The sequence below is a fragment of the Balaenoptera ricei genome, chromosome 16 (genome assembly GCF_028023285.1).
Source record: "Balaenoptera ricei isolate mBalRic1 chromosome 16, mBalRic1.hap2, whole genome shotgun sequence".
Lineage (NCBI taxonomy): Eukaryota > Metazoa > Chordata > Mammalia > Artiodactyla > Balaenopteridae > Balaenoptera > Balaenoptera ricei.
Genome location: NC_082654.1, coordinates 115503716 through 115524432, shown reverse-complemented (window position 1 = coordinate 115524432; position 20717 = coordinate 115503716). Strand labels below are relative to the sequence as shown.

Here is a 20717-nt window from a genome sequence, read left to right as displayed (position 1 = left end):
AGACACTAGAGAGAGAACGATAAATTTGGAGGCCACCATAATAGTCTAGGTAATGAGCCTGAAATAGTGTGGTTTCAGTGGGAAGGGAAAAGGAGATAGATATATGATGGAAGTAAAATGGACAGTACCGAATGATAGATTTAATGAAGGTGGACGAATAAGGTATTGGGGACTGGAGGGGAACACTTCCCTCCTTTTGAAATTGGGTGCAATGGAAGAAAAAGGAATCTACCTGAGGTTTAGAACTGATCAGTTTTTAACATTCTGTTTGTGTGTTTTTTTTTTCTTTTCTACTTAAAAAGATTCAAACCTTTATCCAGACTTAAAATTTGTTAATATTTTGCCACATCAACTCTCTCTTTACGTACAAATACACTTTTTTGGTATATTTTGTATAATTTGTGTATTTGAATATTTTCAATAATTTGAAAGTTGCATATATCATGACACTTCATTTCTACAGTATATATCTCCTAATAACAAAGACTTCTGCTGTATAATCAATTTCAGTGTCCTTGATGCAAAAAGCATCAAAAAGAATAATGATGTTAATGAGCTATGATACATTGAATAAAAAAGAATACGTGAGTTCACAGTGTTCCTCAGAAGGGATGGTGGTGATGAAAAGTAAGCTCTTCTTTAGAGAAGGCTGTCAGCTAATAAATATAGAAAAAATAGTAGATTAGAAAATTTAATGTTACACCCAGCAATGTAATAAGTGATTCAGGTAAAGATCATCAATGGGTGTTAATATTATTGAGTGAAGCTTTGTTGGGAAACCAGGTATTTACATGGTCTCCATATATCACATCATCTCACCAACGGGTAAAACTAAGCATTGCCCAAAACGGGACAAGCTGAAAACATGCACCTCCTTGCATGACGCAATCAAAATTATATAATGTCACCCATGTAATATTCTTGCCCAAAGTGTTTAACCTGAATCTTCAAATGAGAAAACAATCAGAAAAAATCTCAATTTTGGAACATTCTATAACAAAATGACCTGAATTTTTCAAAAATGTCAGTGTTATGATATACAAAATATAGTGGGGGATTGTGCTAGATTAAAGGAGCGCGTGTCCTTTTTTGATATCACCTTCTTAGTACTTGCAAGGGACAGGACAATGAAGATCTCTTTCTCTCTTAACTAAGATGTAAAGATAATTACAGAACACCAGGTAATTTATTAGACTATTTATTTCTTGCACTAGAGCATTAAGGGTGGAAAATCCAAAAATGTACCCAAGTACACAAAGCTGATGATACTTAGACTCTCTCTGATTCCTTTACTGTAAAAAATTTCTTCTAAGAAAATCTTAAAATAATCTTTTGGGTAATGCCAAATGCATATATCCCTTTGGGAATTTTATTAGGCAATCTTAGTATGGAGCAGCTCAAACATACCAAGACTCTATAACCAGTAGTGTTGAGTTAGGACCCTATAGGAACAGGCTATCTATAACCAGTAGTGTTGAGTTAGGACTCTATAGGAACAGGCTATCAGCCTGTATTCATCTCTTTACAGGTAGATGTTGACAAATTTTATGCAGATGGTGAGAGGAGTTATACATTTCTTAATAAACAAATATTTGCTGTAGACTGGAACAAAGAAAAAATTTCTCAGCTTAATTCATTAAGAATACATAAAGTTCTAGGACACTTCAGCATTTAAACTACTATAATAGGAAGTGGATGAATGGACCATGAGCTTTATCTTTTTTTTTTTTTCTACTGTGCTTAAAAGCTGCCTTGACCAATAGAAGAAAAGTGTGGAAGGCAGATATATAGTTTAGTATATTTGGGTATCATTAATTTTCTCCCCTTCAGAGAGCTCTTGAAAATGTACAGTATATTTTAGCTCTAACAAAAAGATACCTGAAAAGTGGCCTATGTTTTTGTTTCTCTTGTACTTTGTTGTTTCTTTCCATACTATGTCAGTGGTCATTTATTATGTTAAATGTAAATGCACTGATACAAGAATTTGAGCAAATGTCTAGCAGGCTCAGCACAATAACAGCTTCAGGTATACATATACCTGTCTCTTATGTGTGGGCTGCTTTTTTGTTTTGCATACACTAATTGAAGAGGTGGAGATCAGCCTCTGTCTTCTTTGCTGAACTTGAAATAGCTACCCATCAATGGAGGTGAGACAGATGGATTTCAGTGGGATGTTGTCATTATGAAAATCACACACCCTTTCCCAAATAATTAAAATCAGTAAAAAGACAAGAAAAACCAACCATCTGAATGAAAATTAATTTTACAAATGCAACATTTTAAGTCCATTAAAATAAAACAAGTAACAATGACAACAAAAGGATGGGAGCATGTCAAAAGGGCACAGGAACCAACCTGAAAGAGTTCTGTCAGGCAGTCTCTAAACAGCTGTGAGTACCTGGGCTGTTCGGTGGGCTTTCCCTGTGCCACAGATTTGTCTGGTAAGGTCACAGCAAGCACAGATGGACTGAGACTGCTATTACCTACACAAGATCACCATGGTGTCAGCTGCCTGCGCCTCCTCTCCCAAAGGATGGTGGCAAAGCAAATAGGGCCATATAATGGGCATCATGAGTGGCTGGGGTACTCTCTTACAGAGGAGCCAGTGCTAGACTGTAGCTCTACCCAAGGGAGAAGGGAACAAGTTGCGAAGTCCCATAACTAACCGGAACCAGAGAGGCAGATGAGAAACTGTCTCAGGGAAGCCTCCCACATAATAGGAGGTGAAAGAGAAGCAGTCTCGTGACAGCTCCCCATAAAATGTGTATCTGCCAAGACTTAGGTCAACGTGCAATTGAGTCTGGACTACGAGGCCTTCACGGAGACACGCAAGATTTCCAGAGTACTGTGGTATAGATGTTCCCCTATAAGCTCCCAATGGTCAGAGCCAGAACAGTTTGAACAACAAAAGGAATAACCCAGAGAATAAAGTAAATATCCATGAGGCCATACTGATATAAATGATTGGATAAATGAGAAAGAATAAACTTTCCTTTTATAAGATTCCAAATAATTTATGCATACTCCCCCCACCTTCCAGGAGATGGAGCTTAGTTCCCCACCCCTTGAGTGTGGGCTTAGTGATTCACTTCCAAAGAGAAGAGTATGGAAAGGGAAACACAGTAACTTTATAGTGGAGAAATCTGGCAGACACCACCTTAACCATGTGATCAAGGGTAACATCACCAGGGCATAGTCAGGTTGCTATCTTTACACCCTCACCTGATGCAATGAGGGTGCCTCATCTCTGTGGTATTCTTCCCCCAAATTCATAACCCCAGTATAATTATGAGAAAACCTGAGATATTCCAGAAAATATTTGACAAGTATTCTTCCTAAGTGTCAAGGTCATAAATAAAAAGTAAAGACTGAAAAACTGTCACAGACCAGAGGAGACTAAGGAAACATAAAAACTAAATGCAATGTAGTATCCTGGACTGGATCCTAGAACAGAAAAAGATCGTTAGTGGAAACTGGTGAAATCCAAATAAAGCCTTTAGTTACTAATACTGCACCAATGTTAATATCTTAGTTTTGACATATATACCAAGGTTACATAAGATGATAACATTACGGGAAACTGGGTGATAGTCTCTGGACTGTCTTTGCAATTTTCTAAGTTTAAAATTATTCGAAAATAAAAACATTATTTAAAAAAGCATGTGGATGCTGCGCGGTGTAGCAAAAAAAAAAAAAAAAAAAAGCTACACTGACAGTTCTGATGCACCATTTGGGCCAGTACCCCCTCCTCAACTCCCCTCTCCTCCTCTACACATTTAAAAAAAAAAAAAGCATGTGGAATCATAAACCTCTTTATTAAAAATATTGTTCAATAGCAATGACAAATACCATATAATGAGGTCAGCAAAATGTTGGAGAAAAGGAATTAAAGTATAATATTTAAAATTTGCCAAATATAATAAATATATAGTGTGTTGAAAGGTATTAAGGCAAAATGATGTGGAGAACTCAGTGGGAATAATTTTTACTATACTAAGGGTATATAAAGTCTATGCCCACTTATTCTAGAATTGCATATGCAAATCCAATACATGTATCATTCCTGTGATGAAGCATATGCATACATCAGCTCAGTTTATATATGCTTAATTCTATGTCTTGATCAGTTAACTTATTCAAATTTTAAAGGACTTCCTATTTTTCAACATTCCATATACATATCAGAATATTGGCTTATATTCTATAAAATATTTCACATTACATCTGATATTAAAACTGTGATGATATATTATTTCTTTGTAATATAGTTTTTCATGTTAAGATTCCTCTAAATGGATTCTCTGATGTAAAATTTTTTGAAATCTCGTCAAATGCTAAAACATATTCAAACTGTCTACAAAGCTTCAATCATAGACTAATAATCTGATGTACAATTAGTTATAGCTACTTATAGAAGTGGATTTTTTAATGTATTTCATTATTATGATTCTTTGATGATCAATGTTTCACCTCATCAGTTCTTTGCCATACCATGAATTTGATTTATGAACTTGATTTTGGGGTTTTTGAGATTTAAAATATTTAAAGACTTCTTCTCCCAGGTGTGCTATCTGATGTACCATGGAGTTTGCCTTCTAGCAAGAAAGATTTCTTATATAGATTATACTCATAGTTCTTCTTTCCTTTTGGAATTCTCTGGTATTTAGTAAAGACCAAATTGTGGCAGAATGATGTACCACATTTATCACATTCACAGGGCTTCTGCCCACTGTGCCTTCTGCAATGTTCATAAAAACTTGATTTGTGACTGTAGGTTTTCCCACAGTCAGTACATTCATAGGGCTTCTCTCCTGTGTGTGTTCTCTGATGTACTTTGAGATTTGAATTGCTACTGAAGGTTTTCCCACACTCAGTACATTCATAGGGTTTCTCCCCAGTGTGTGTTCTCTGATGCTCAACAAGGGAAGACTTGTGGCTGAATGTTTTCCCACATTCTGTACATTCAAAGGGCTTCTCTCCTGTATGTTTTCTCTGATGTACTGTGAGGTGTGAGTTACCACTGAAGGTTTTCCCACATTCAATACATTCATAAGGTTTCTCCCCAGTGTGTATTCTCTGATGTACAGTCAGTTTTGACTTTACACAGAAGGTTTTCCCACATTCAGTACACACATAGGGTTTCTCTCCCGTGTGTGTTCTCTGATGTTCAGTGAGTGTCGACTTGTGACTGAAGCTTATCCCACATTCAGTACATTCATAAGGTTTCTCCCCTGTGTATGTTCTCTGATGCACAGTAAGTTTTGATTTTACATAGAAGGTTTTCCCACATTTAATACATTCATAGGGTTTTTCCCCTGTGTGTGTTCTCTGATGCACGGTAAGTGTTGACTTCACACAGAAAGTTTTCCCACATTCAGAACATTCATAGGGTTTCTCCCCTGTGTGTATTCTCTGATGTCTAGTGAGGTGTGCCTTGTTGTAAAAGGCTTTGCCACATTCATTACATTCATAGGGATTCTCCCCTGTGTGTATCCTCTGATGTTCTGTGAGGTGTGCTTTTCTGTTGAAGGTTCTGCAACACTGATTATATTCATAGGATTTTTCTATGTGAGTTCTCTGAATATGGCTGAAATGAGACTTCTTGTGTAAGGCATTCCTACACTCAGTAAACTCATAAATTTTCTTCACTGTGTCAATTCTCTTACATTTAAAGTTCGAAATCTTAAATGCTTGTTCACATTCATTATATTCACTGGATTCCTGTCCTGTATGAGCTCTCTGATGTTCAGTGAGCTGTGCTGTCTGGATTACAGCATTCATATTTTGAGGATACTCATGGGGTGTCTCCTTTGATTGATTTCTTTGATGTACAATAATGGTTGATGAGTAACCAAATGAATCACATCCAAAGGGCTTCTCTCCTGTATGTGCTCCCTGATTTAAAACTTTTGACACTGTGCAGGATTGCCCATGTTCATTGCTTCCAAAGGGCTTTTGTTTATGAGTTTTCTCATATATACTGATGACTGACTTTTGGGTGAAAGTGTTTTCATATTCATTACTGGGTTTTTTTCCACCATGGGATCTCTTTTGGCTATCCAAGTCTGCCTTGTAAAAGTGTTTTCCAGATTCATTAAATCCACAGTCTGGCTCCAAAGTTTGAAGCTGAACAAGGTATTCATTATGACTGATATCCTTCCCATTTTTATTATATTCATTAATTTCAGCAGACAATTCTTCAAGCTTAGTATTGAAACGTGACTTCCCACATAAATTACCTTCATCAGTCATCTTTCTTACACAGTTTCTATTACTGATCATTAATTCTGAAATATATTTCAAACTTTTCTTATATGAATCACATTTAGAGTTCACTTTTCTTGAACCTACAGGATTTATACCCATAGTAAATGCTTTTGCACATGAAATATTTTTCTCATTAATCAGTGTTTTGTTTTTGATTAATATAAACTGACTGGATTGTTGGTCTTGGATGTTCTGGCCTCTCCAGACTTTTTCTAGAACAGAGGAAAATTAATCACATCTGATGAATCTTAAATTGGTTATGAATTGGCTCTACAATTGTACTTAAATATGATTAAGTTTTGGCTTCAGGCCTAGTCTCCCAGGAAGAAAATGCAAATGCCTCTTAATTAGTTGTGTTCTGTCTATCTACCTATCTATCTATCTATCTGTCTATCTATCTATCTACGTCAAAGACCCTTTTGTAGTATTAAAAGAGGGGAGAAAATAGGCACTAAATACAAGTATTTGGTTTCTCCAAATGTGACCTTTAATGCTAGGTAAGAAATAAGCAGACCAAGTGGTGATCCTTGCAACAAGATCAAATATTTAATAGCTTTATTTTGAATGCTGATACAGTCATTTCAGTCTATCAGAGTTATTTAATACTAAACATGTGCTAATCATGAATTACCATTTTTTTTCCAATTTCAATATTCTAACTTACCTTTTTATGCAAAGAAGTCTTACTCCTGCAATAGTGTTACTTCTTAACTCAATTTTATATCTTGATTAACACATCTCTGATTTTTATGAATTTTAGTAGGGCAAAAAAAGGTTTCTTTCTCAACTGACTCCTCTATCAATCAATTATATAATCATCGAATATATAGTTCTGTTACACAAGAACATTAGGAAGAGAAAAATAGAAGCACTTATCTAGTAGCATTATAAGCAAGGTGAGAAAAAGAAACTCATAAATCAACATATGCAATTTTTAGTAGACCTCCTAAGTGTAAATGGAAGACAAGAAGTGAGAGAACAGTAACAACATCTAATACAAATTAACACATAACTGATTTAATCCTCACAACCTTTGAGATCAGTTCTATGTCATCCTCATTTTACAAATGAGGAAACTAAGGTATATAAAGATTAAGTAACTCGTCTAAAGTCATACAGCTAGAGTAGTAAAGAACAGTTCCTTGAAAGCAATTAAAACTTGAACTCAAAATTAAAGATTTAACAAAACTATTAATACAATGAAGTACCACCTCACACCGGTCAGAATGGTCATTATTAAAAAATCTACAAATAACAAATGCTAGAGAGGGTGTGGAAAAAGGGAGCCCTCCTACATTGTTGGTGGGGATGTAAATTGGTGCAGCTACTATGGAAAACAGTATGGAGGTTCCTCAAAAAACTAAAAATAGAGTTGCCGTATGATCCAGCAATCCCATTCCTGGAACTATATCCAGACAAAACTATAATTCAAAAAGACACATGCACCCCTATGTTCATAGCAGCACTATTCACAATTGCCAAGACATGGAAACAACCTAAATGTCCACTGACAGATGAATGGATAAAGAAGATGTGGTACATATATAAAATGGAATACTACTCAGCCATAAAAAAGAATGAAATAATGCCATTTGCAGCAACATGGATGGACCTAGAGATTATCATACTAAGAGAAGTCAGTCAGAAAGTGAAAGACAAATACCATATGATACCACTTATATGTGGAATCTAAAATATGACACAAATGAACTTATCTACAAAACAGACAAAGACTCACAGACATAGAGAACAGACTTGTGGTTGCCAAGGGGGAGAGGGGGTAGGAGAAGGATGGGTTGGGAGTTTAGGATTAGCAGATGCAAACTATTATATATAGAATGGATACACAATAAGATCCTACTGTATAGCACAGGGAACTATATTCAGTGTCCTGTGATAAACTGTAATGGAAAAGAATATAAAAAAGGATGTATATATATGATAACTGAATCACTGTACTGTACAACAGAAATTAACACAACATTGTAAATCAACTATACTCCAATAAAATAAATTTTTTTAAAAAATTAAAGATTTAAGGTTTCTGGGGAGGCAAAATAAACTTTATTAAAAGATCTAGGGACTTTCCTAGTGGTCCAGTGGCTAAGACTCCATGCTCCCAATGCAGGGGGCCCAGGTTTGATCCCTGGTCAGGGAACTAGATCCCACATGTCACAACAAAGAGTTCGCATTCCGCAACTAAAGATCCCGCGTGCTGCAACTAAGACCCAGTGTAGCCAAGTAAATAAATATTTTTTAAAAAGATCTAGATATATATGAGGATATTTAAGAATATGGATCAGATGGAATTTAGCATGAGTTTTGGGCAAATAGAGAAAAATAAAATTAGATTAGGAAACACAGGGCCATAATGATAGTCCTTATAAAAAAGAATTATAAATTTTGGAAATTATAGTAAGCATATTTATCTTCTTAGGCTAGTATCAAGATAAATTAGACAAGTTTGGTAATCGAATCTGACAAATGAAATAAGAACCCAGGTATGTGATAATATGGTTCTGGTTTTGGTTAAAATTCATGACAACTGAGCACACTGAGGGAACTTAGGGGAATAAGAACAAATAACAGATAATGAAATAAAATTTATAAGAGAGAATGGCAGAGATGGAAGTTTCAAGATGACTCCATACCTGCAAAGGGGAGGATAACAGCCTGATGGATAAAGGGGGAATATGGAAAATGAGTAGACATTATAAAGTGAAATATAAAATGGAATATAAATGACTTTAGTCTCTGACATTCTGAAAATCAATGAAGTGGTCTACTAGAGCTGATCTTCAAACAGGTAAAACGTTGATTTAAAAGGCAGAAGCAAGATAAGGCAGATAAGAGGCAGCACAGAATAGTTGTAAACAGTACAGTCTCTGGAGCCAACCTTCTTGGGTATGAAATCTAGAGGTACCACTTATTAACTGGAGGACCTTGGGCATGTTACTTAATCTCTTTAGACTTCAGTCTGTTTACCTGGAAAAACAGTAACAGTATTTATACCAGGGGACTGTTGTGAGGAGTAGATGAATTAATATGTATAGACTGCTTAGAACGGTGCACATTGTAGGCTATAATGCAAGTGTTGATTATGGTGACTATATCACCACCAACTTTGGAGTCATAAACCTAAGAGAAGCTCAAGCCTTGAAGATGGATTAATCACTTAAAAACATCTGAGAAGAGCAGAAGGTATAAAACAGAGCCTTTACAGACATCTTGAATTGAATAAATGATTGCATACATAAAAATGTACTGATTTAATTAATGTTTACTGTATGCTGTATAATGAGCACTGGTGTTGGCTGGTAAACTAGACAGACAACAGAAGGGTAAATATTTAGGAAAGGTGAGTGTGATCAAATTAGTTCTGCTCACCAAAGGCAAGTTTAGGGGTATTTTAGAAAGGGTTTTGAGTGCTATCAAATAAAGCACAAAGGTACAGAAGGTAACTATCAATTTGGGCACACACACAAAAAAAACAGCAATGAAATCTTAACAGCAGGTATAAAAGAGAAAATGAACTGTGAGTCAGGATACATAAAAATATGAGGCATTTTACCACAAAAGGAAAGAGGGAATGATTAGGGAAACTTGGAGGAGCACAAAAATCATAGATGTTTAGTAATTTCTAAAGAAGGTATCTAAAAATGATGAAAGTCAAAAGGAGTATGTGAAAATAAGAGGAAATCTGGCAACTGAAAGTGCTACAGAAAGAGAGGAATTGTTAAGAAGTAAAGATTCAAGATGCAGTAACCAAGAATTAGATTTGTGTAACGTCAGAGTGCAAAGTTTCTCTATAAACATTAAGCATAGAATGAACACACCCTTTGAGAAGGGTGATATTTCAAGGTGTTAATTTAAGTATTTTAGCAATGATGGCTGGATAATCCTCAAATTTTGAAAAGGTATGAGTCTCTAAAAAGAGATTTCCAAAAATGTTTCAAAGATCTTATACTGGGTTGACTAATGTCTCCCCCAATTTCATGTCCACCCAGGATCTCAGAATATGACCTTATTTGGAATGAGGGTCTTGGCAGATGTAATTAGTTAGGATGAGGTCATACTGGATTAGGGTGGGCCCTAAACTCAGTATGGCTGGTGTCCTTAAAAGAAGATGACACACAGAAGGCAGGCGACGTGACAATGGAAGCAGGGATTGGAGTGATACAGCTATAAGTCAAGGAATGACAAGGATTGCCGAAACCACCAGAAGCTAGGAGGAGGCAGAAAGGACCCTCTCCTAGAGTCGTTGGCGGGAGTATGGCCCTGCGGACACTGATTTTTTACTTGTAGCTTCCAGAACTGTGAGAAAATAAATTTCTGTTGTTTTAAGGCACCCAGTTTGTGGTGCTTTGTTACCACAGCCCTAAGAAACTAATGCAGATGTTAAACAACTCACTGTCCATTTGAGATCTAATTTCCACTAGCTTCCATCCCTTTGGTACATAATAACTCACCTGGAAGGCTCTGGTTTGAGAACTCTACCTCTGTTATCCACGGCTCTTCTCCTTGCTCCAACTGGGAGATCACATCTGGTTTGGGTATAAGACACCCTGTCAACGGGAAATGACACAGGACTCTTATCTAGACACTTGAGCTTCATGGAGCCTAAAGACGGTCATGCATGATGAGGGTGCTTATTTCAACCTTGGCAGGGTAGCACCTCTCACCAGAGGCGAAGACGCTGACATCCTTTCTAGATCCCCAAAGCAATTAAGAATTTTTGAACCCAAACCCTTAACACTAAAAACAATTCAGATCTTCAGAGGTTTGACATGTTTCACCAACTTCAGGAACTTACACAGGAAGCTCCGCTTACCCACTGAGACCAGGTTGCTGTAGTTCTCCAGCATCACATCCCTATACAGGATCTTCTGAGCTGAGTCCAGCCACTGCCACTCTGCCTGGGTGAAGTTGATTGACACATCCTTGAATGATACAAGTCCCTGTAACAGTACATTTTGTTCAGTCTGAATTGTTAACAATTGGAGAATGTGAAAAATATGTGTGAGGAATAGAACTTAAAAAAATATTTGATGCATACCATATATGCTGTTTTCATTTTTATGGGAGAAATAGATACCTTATCAACATGGTGATTAACTGCTGAATAAAAAAAGCTTCTATTGAGCTAACTACTCTGTACATGGAAACATTCTAATTGCTCAGAAAAATCAAGAACAATAAGCTTATATTCTAGTAGTAAAGTAGATATACAAACATCTATTTACAATAAGGTATTAAAAGAGCTATGTTAGAAATGCTTACAAAGTATAAAGTATAGGGTTTTCCCTGGTGGTGCAGTGGTTAAGAATCCACCTGCCAATGCAGGGGACACGGGTTCGAGCCCTGGTCCCGGAAGATCCCACATGCTGCTCAGCAACTAAGCCCGTGCGCCACAACTACTGAGCCTGCACTCTAGAGCCCGCGAGTCACAACTACTGAAGCCCGTGCGCCTAGAGCCCATGCTCTGCAACAAGAGAGGCCACCGCAATAAGAAGCCTGCGCACCGCAACGAAGAGTAGCCCCTGCTCACCGCAACTAGAGAAAGCCTATGCACAGCAACGAGGACCCAACACAGCCAAAAATAAATAAATAAAATAAGTAAATTTATAAAAACAAAAAAGTATATAGTGTAGACATAAAGGAAGGAAAAATTAGTTCCATCTGTTATTATGTGGCTGTTATGAGGCTGAAAATCTTTGAGTAGTTGTATTATGCAGAAATACGCATTAGCCTCCACATGGTCAAATGCATTTTGTGTGCATTTAAAATGTATTTTAAAAGTTAAGTCCAGGGGAAAGCAACTAGCATAGTTTGCTAGGTCAACAGGGTGAGGGGATGTGGTAAGATAAAGTACTCAACAGGTATTCAAGGACCAGACATGGAATAATTTTGAACCAGTTCCTATAAATCCAAACATCCTTTGATCACCACTCCCATCATTTGAACTGATACTGTTTGTACATATTGTACATAAGTACATGTAATGACAATCCAAGTATTTAATGAAGCTTAATCACGTTCTCAATTTTAGATAAAAATTTAATATAAATTGTAATATCTTCTTCAGAGACCCTGATGGATAGTCTTGCATATCTCCTGGGATGTCCACTTTCCATTCTGAAGACCCCCACTCCAGAAAATGTGAAAACAGTAAAAAGATGTGAATAAGCCCTGGCCTTACATAATTTCAGATTTAACATTCTAGAATGGTGGTTCTCAACTCTGGCTGCACATCTGAATCACCTAAGAAAATATATAAACCAGACTCTATAATGCTATTTTTTAAAAGAAAAGTTTGAAAGTTGTCAAACACACAGAAAGACTGCAAAAATAAAATGTGTACAAAGAACACTCGCATACCCAGATTCACTTGTTAACGTTTAACCCCACTTATTTTATCATTAGCATGTATTCTCTCTTCCTCTTTACCTATAAACACACGTTTGCTAACACACACTCACATTTTTTTTCTGTACTATTTGAAGGTAAGTTACATACATCATGGCCGTAAATATTTCAGTATGAATTTGCTAAGAATAGAGATATTCTCCTATATAACCATGGTACCGCTATCAAATTCAGTATATTTAACATTGGCATGGTACTTTTATCTAAGTTACCTTTCTTATGTCAGTTCTGTTAATTGACACAATAACCTCTTTTATAGCACCTCCCCCTTCCAAAACAGATCCAGTCTAGGGCAAAGTATTGCATTTAGTTGTCATGTCTCTTTAGCCTCTCTTGTTCTGGAACATTTCCACAGCTTTTGCCTTTTATGACATTGGCGTCTTTGAAAAATACGGTTCCCCACTCTTTCTAAAAATGAGAATGTTCATTTTCGACTTGTCTGATGTTTCCTTGTGGTTAGATTCACGTTACTTGATCTAGGTTGGAAAGTGCATAGGTGATGTTGTTCCCTTCACAGGTATCCTATCTACAGCATATGCTGCCACTGTCCCTCAGTGGAAATGCTAATTCTGCCCACCCGGGCAAAGGGTCGTCCGATTTCTCCACTGTATAATTACTGCCTTTTTACCTCCCTTGGAACTAATAAGCAATCTTTGGGGAGATTTTAAGACCATGAAAATCCCCCAATCCTCATCAGACTGTCCACTAGATTTAGCATGAATTGATGATTCTTGCCTGATATGATCTTCACTATGATAGATGCAAAATGCTGCTTTTCCAGCTTCTGTACTCCTTCCACATTTACCAATTTGCCCTTAATCTACCATAAGCAAGAAACCTCCTTTCTGCCAATTTATTATAAGTATAGACTCACAAATTCCTATTTTTCCCAGTGGGTTATAATTCATTATTATACTTAATTATTTTGGTGTTCAACTATCCCAGAAGCCCCTTCAAGCTGACATGTCCTGTGATTACTTTGAATACTTCCTTACTTTAGGGCATAACATGATGTCCCAAGCTCATCTTACACCCATCCTGCCCCAGCTCTGGAATCAGCCATTTCTCCAACGAGTCCTGGTTCCTTTCAGTGGGGAATGGTATTAGACACCAAGCTCTGGATGCTAGGTATGTGCCACAATGCTGTTTTTTATCCCTAAATTTTTCATTTGGATTTTCAAATTTAAAGAAAAATTGAAAAAACATAAAATGAACACTTGAATAATCACCTAAATCCTTTTTGCAATATTTGCTGTATCTCTTTCTACATATAATTATACCTTTGGCTGAATCACTTGAAATTTGCAATGATCTATACATCAGCATGTATGTTCCCATACATCACATTCACACCTAAGGAGATTAAGTTAATTCAATAATATAATCTAACACACAATCCTAATTTATACTACTCAATTGTTTCAAAATATTTCCCCAATCTAGAATTCAATCCAGTCTCACATATTACACTTAGTTGTTATGCCTATTTTATCTTCTCTAATCCAGAAAACCAGACTCCCTACCTTTTTTCATTTGTATTGATTTCTTAAAAGAATCCAGGCCAGTTGTCTTGTAAAATATCCCATATTCTGGGTTTGTCAGATTGTCTCCTTATAGCTAAATGCAGATCAGCTTTTCATATTTTGGACAAAAACATAACAGGGGTTATCACATACCTCTTATTGAAACATACAGGGGAACTAAACACCAGATTGTCCCTCTATTGGTGAAACTGAGTATGATTATTTAGTTAAAGTGGTGATCACCAGCAATCTCCATTGTAAAGGTACAGTTTCTCTTGTAATTGATAAGTAATCTGGGGAGAGTGAGAGGAAGCAACACTTTAAGACCGTATAATTAATTAGCCTGTTCACCTTCAACCTTTCAGTCACTGGTTTTAGTACCAATGGATGATTCTTGCCAAATCAATTATTACTGTAGGGCTTGTAAAATGGTGATTTTCTTATTCTCATTCCTTCTGTATTTGCTAGCTGGCATTTTTTCCATAAAGAAGAGCTTTCTTTCTTCTATGCCTCTTCTGTATCACTAGGAACTCATGAAATTTTTTTGGTTGTTGTGTAATAATCCATTAAGAGTTATTCTTTTTGATGCTAAGCTGTCTCAGTATGGTCAATGGTGGCCTTCTATGTCCTTTTATCAAGCATTTCAGTACATTCTTGTTTCTAGTATAAAATGATTTTCCAGAATGACTTTATACTTCCCATGTCCCAGAGTTAGGTTTCTTTTAGTGGGGAAGAGTATTTGGAAATCAAGATCTAGCCACTAGGTGTGCAAAAGATGGGTTACTATTCCTAGGCCCTTTCAGAAGCTACAGCAGGAAAATATTTATTATTATTATTTTTTAAATCATGCATTCATATTGAGTCCTCCAATTTAAATCCAATAACAATTTCCCCAGTCCATATCTGTAATTTCCCTCTAATAGAACCCTGGTTCTCAACTACTTCAATATATTTACCCATTCATTTGATACAAAATAGTTTTAGAATTATAATACCAATACCAGATCTACTAAGTAAAGTTAAAGATTTCTTTGCAGTTTTTAACTTATTTTAAAATAATTCTAGACTTAGAGACAAGTTGCAAAAACAGTACAGTGAGTTCCTGTATACTCTTCACCCAGTTTCTCCTAATATTAAGATCTTAATTAACAAAGTACAATGATCAAAATTAAGAAATTAACATTGGGGGAATTCCCTGGCGGTCCAGTGGTTAGGACGCCATGCTCTCACTGCCAAGGATCCGGGTTCAATCCCTGGTCAGGGAACTAAGATTGAGCAAGCTGCATGGTGTGGTCAAAAAAGAAAAATAAAAAGAAATTAATATTGGTATGTTATTAACCTATAGCAAACTATAGTCTTAATTTAGATTTCACCAGTTTTTCCATTGATATCCTTTTTTTGGTTCCAGAATCTAATCCAGGATTCCACACTCCAAGCAGTTCCTTGTTTCTTCTTGTCTTCCATGACCTTGACACTTTTGAACAGCTGGTGACTATGGTTCCCACTGCTGGGTGCATAATGGGCATTGATAATTTGGCCATGTGCAGTACTGAACACCATCACCACTTCAAGGGGTATGCACCCTAACAAAGTCAGATTTAAGCCATTATGGAAGGCTGGTGCATTCCTGACTGCCTCCAGGGTTGCCCAACCCATGGCACACTGTCCAGCAGAAAGCATACTGCATACTAGGTGGGGAAAAAGACATTATTTTGTTAATGGAGGACCTGCTGCAGACAGAAACGTTATAAACCACTCTTTCACAATTTAAAAGCCTGGTTTGAACGGTCAAAAAGGCCTCTGGGGCATGACGACTGACAGTGGATTATCACAGGCTGAATGCCATGCCAGATATCATCACTGTCACTGAGACAGTGGCAGCCCATACCAGAGAACCGTACACTGTTATTCTCAGTCTTCATGTGGGATGAGGATAAGGACCATTTATATTCACATGGAACAGCCTACTGTATATTTTCACCATGCTTCTGTAGGGATACCTCAATTGCCATTCTATATGCTCCACTGGGGGATGCTTGATGTTCAACAAGCCCAAGTTCCCACAGAAGTTTTATTTATATATTTTTGTTAGTTTTGGGGGTTTAAAATTTTTTCCAGCTTTCAGGTATAATTGATAAATGAAAATTGTATATATTTTTTGATATATATATACATTGTGAATGATTCCCACAATCAAGCTAATTATCACATTCATTACCTTGAATACAGTCATGCCTCAGTATCTATGTAAAGGTTGCCAATGTGCAGCAAATTCAAGTTTTGCTTTTTGGAAATTTCTGCAATGTTTTAAAATTTTTATTTATTTTATTTTATTTATTTTATTTTTGGCTGCGTTGGGTCTTCGTTGCTGCACGTGGGCTTTCTCTAGTTGTGGCAAGTGGGGACTATTCTTCGTTGCGGTGTGCAGGCTTCTGATTGTGGTGGCTTCTCTTGTTGTGGAGCACGGGCTCTAGGCACGTGGGCTTCAGTAGTTGTGGCTTGCGGGCTCTAGAGCGCAGGCTCAGTAGTTGTGGCGCACGGGCTTAGTTGCTCCGCGGCATGTGGGATCTTCCCAGACCAGGCCTCGAACCCGTGTCCCCTGCATCGGCAGGCGGATTCTTAACCACTGAGCCACCAGGGAAGCCCTCTTCAATTTTTAAAAGAATATCTTCAACCCACGGTTAGTTGAATCCACAGATGTGGAACCCATACTTACAGAGGGCTGACTCTGTAGTTACCTTTTTTGTGTAGCGAGAACACTTAAGATCTACTATCTTAGCAAATTTCAAGTGTATATTACCATATTATTAACTATAGCAACCATGCTGTACGTTAGACTTCCAGAACTTACATATCCTGCATAAAAGAAACTTTATATCCTTTGACCAAGATATCATTTCTCCTAAACCCCAATCCCTGGCAACCAACTTTTTTCTCTCTGCTTCTATGAGTTTAACTTTCTATCTATCTAGAGTTTAACTTTCTATGAGTTTAACTTCCTATCTATCTATCTATTACACTTAGCATAATGTCCACTAGCTCCATCCATGTTGTCACAAATGGCAGGATTTCCTTCTTTTTTAAAAAGCTGAATAATATTCTATTGTATATGGAATTTCTTTATTCATTCATCTGTTGATGGACACTTAGATTGCTTCAATATCTTGAATGTTATGAATAATGCTTCAATAAACATGGGGCACAGATTTCTCTTTCAGGTACTGATTTAATTTCTCTGGGCCAGAAGAGGGATTGCTAGAAGAAGACGTATGGTTTGCAAATATTTTATCCCATTCCATGGGTTGCCTTTTCATTTTGTTGTTTCCTTTGCTGTGCAGAAGTGCTTTTTAGTTTGATGCACTCCCACTTGTCTACTTAGGCTTTTGTTGCCTGTGTTTTGGGGGTCATATTAAAAAAATCATTGCTGAGACCAATGTCAAGAAATGCATGGAATCTATAGATTCCTTTGGGTAGTACAGACATGTTAACAATATTATTCTACTAATCTATGAACACAGAATATCTTTCCATTTATTTGCATGCTCTTCAGTTTCCTTCAGCATTTTACAGCTTTCAGTGTACAGAACTTTCACCTCCTCGGTTACATATATTCTTAAGTATTTTATTCTTTTTAATGCAATTGTACATTGGTTTCTTAATTTACATTTTCAGATTCAGTGTATAGAAATGCATATAATTTTTTAAAAATAATTAATTAATTAATTAATTTTTGGCTGTGTTGGGTCTTCGTTGCTGTGCGAGGGCTTCCTCTAGTTGCAGCAAGTGGGGGCTACTCTTCGTTGCAGTGCGCGGGCTTCTCATTGTGGTGGCTTCTCTTGTTGTGGAGCACAGGCTCTAGGCGTGCAGGCTTCAGTAGCTGTGGCGCATAGGCTCAGTAGTTGTGGCTCGTGGGCTCTAGAGCGCAGGCTCAGTAGTTGCGGCGCACGGGCTTAGTTGCTCTGTGGCATGTGGGATCTTCCCGGACCAGGGCTCGAGCCCGTGTCCCCTGCATTGGCAGGCGGATTCTTAACCACTGCACCACCAGGGAAGCCCGCATATAATATTTATGTTGATTTTGTGTCTTGCAACTTTCCTGAACACTGTTTTGGTGGGGTCTTTAGGGTTTTCTATATGTAACATAATGTCATTTGCAAACAGAAAATTTTATTTCTTCCTTTCTGATTTGGATGTCTTTTATCTCTTTTTCTTGCCTGATTTCTATGGCTAGGACTTCCAGTACTATATTAATAGAAATGGCAAAAGTGGTCATCCTTGTCTTGTTCCTGATCTTAGAGGAAAAGCTTTCAGCTTTACAACACTGAATATGAGGGTAGCAGTGGGTTTGTCATATATGGCTTTTATTATGTTGAGGTACATTCCCTCTCTACCTAATTTGTTGAGAGGTGTGTTTTTTTTTTTTTTTAATCAAGTAAGGGTGTTGAACTTTGTCAAATGCCTTTTCTGCATCTATTGAAATGATCATATGACTTTTTTGTTCATGTTGTTAATGTGGTACACCACATTGATTTACATATGTTAAGCCACCCTTGCATCCCAGGGATAAATCCCACTTGATCATGGTGTATGATCCTTTTAATGTGATATTGAATTCAATTTGCTAGTATTTTGTTGAGGATTTTTGCATCTGTGTTCATCAAGGATACTAACCTATTGTTTCCTTTTCTTGTAGTGTTCTTGTCTGGCTTCAGTATCAGGGTAACACTGGCCTCGTAAAATGAGTTTGGAATTGTTCCTTCCTCTTCAATTTTTGGTAAGAGTTTGAGAAGAACTGGCATTAATTTTTCTTTAAATGTTTGGTAGAATTCACCAGGGAACCCATGAAGCCCTAGGCTTTGTTGGGAGGTTTTTTATTACTGTTTCAATCTCCTTATTCATTATGGATCTGTTTAGATTTTCCATTACTTCATGATTCATTCTTGGTATAGTGTGCTTCTAGGTATTTATCCATTTCCTCTAAGCTATCTAATTTGTTGGTATATAACTGTTCATAGTAGTCTCTTACAATCCTTTGTATTTCTGTGGTATCCATTGTAATGCCTCTTGTGACAGTTTCTGACTTAAAGCTTATTTTCTCTGATATAAGTATAGACACTCCAGTTCTTTTCTGGTTACCATTTTCATGGATTTTTTTCTCCCATCCCTTCACTTTTGGCCTATATGTGTCCTTAAAGCTAAAATGAAGTCTCTTGTTGGTAGCATATTGTTAGATCTTGTTTTTTAAAAATCCATTCAGCTATTCAGTGTCTTTTGATTGGAGAATTTAATCCATTTACCTTTAAAGCAGTTATTGATAGGTAAGGACTTACTATTGCCATTTTGTTAATTGTTTTCTGACTGTTTTGTATTTCCTTTGTTCCTTTCTTACTCTCTTGCTGACTTGATTTTTTTTTTTTTGTAGTGCTATGCTTTGAGTCCTTTGCCTTTTGTCTATCTACTAGAGATTTTTCTTTATGGTTAACATAAGGTCTACATTAAACATCTTATAGTTAAGATAGTCTACTTTAAGCTAAGAACTTAACTTCAATCACATACAAACTGTAACGCATGTAGGGTCAATCAAAAGTGGCAATGCATCCCCACAGAAGTAGTAAACATGAGCAAATCCAGTCTCAGAAGACTGACAGAGTGGGAGGGGGATCGGAACATTAAACTTTCTTCTTTTCATTCCTTTGTTGTTCCTAGATGACAACACCCTGAAAAGAATTTGCACAGCTGTGGCAAGAGGAGGCAAACTTAAACAATGGTAGATTTATCATCCCAGAATAAAGTCTCTTTCAACTTGCAATTCCACTGTAATGGCCTGGCCAATGCATAATAACTTGGACCTTCTTCAAGCTATCATTGGGTCAAATCACTTGGTGATTCCCTTGATACAGGTCCAGATGCAGGCACGCTCTTGAGTCCCCTGCTTTAATATTACCTATGTTGTGACAGGAAAAGATCCCCACACCAGAATGGGTAATACTGATCTGCAGTGGCACAATGGACCAACAATTTTCCCTTCCTGAAACCAAATGGCAAAAGTAGATTGAGACAGTATATAACTGGACTAGTCAGCATTATGACAACAAATCCTCAAAGGTGTCATCTGCACCCCTCCAGGTTATGTATTATTTTGTGGACCCCCAAAGGCAATAAAATGTCTGTCCCTGGTGGCAAAGATCGTGTTGCCTCAGAGTCTTAGGGTCCACCGTCCATGTCAGCAATCACATAGAGGGCTAGAGGGGACTCACTCTGCTAACCCACTGCAGAGTGGCTAATGGCACCTTCCCAGGAACACAAACACTTAGTTCCATTCTGCTGTTCGTGCCCTCATACCTGGCATAGGCATAAATGGAAAAAATGGTATACAACTTGCCATTGACTACCGCAGAGACAGCTAATGCTATAAAACGAGCAAAGAGATTTGAATAGACATTTCTCAAAAGAGGGTACTAATAACAAACACATGTAAAGACGTTCAACTGCATTAGTCATTCA

General features: G+C 37.0%; 1 protein-coding gene across 1 annotated transcript; it reads right to left on the bottom strand.

Moving 5' to 3' along the window:
* Nucleotides 1-4542: 4542 nt before the first annotated feature.
* Nucleotides 4543-16449, bottom strand: LOC132350479 (zinc finger protein ZFP2-like). Its single transcript, XM_059899661.1, has 5 exons — nucleotides 16435-16449; nucleotides 11099-11225; nucleotides 10737-10832; nucleotides 6411-6479; nucleotides 4543-6347 (listed from the first exon to the last, which is right to left on the bottom strand). Exons 1-5 carry the CDS (start codon nucleotides 16447-16449, stop codon nucleotides 4543-4545), a joined length of 2112 nt encoding a protein of 703 aa, XP_059755644.1.
* Between the last annotated feature and the right edge of the window lie 4268 nt (nucleotides 16450-20717).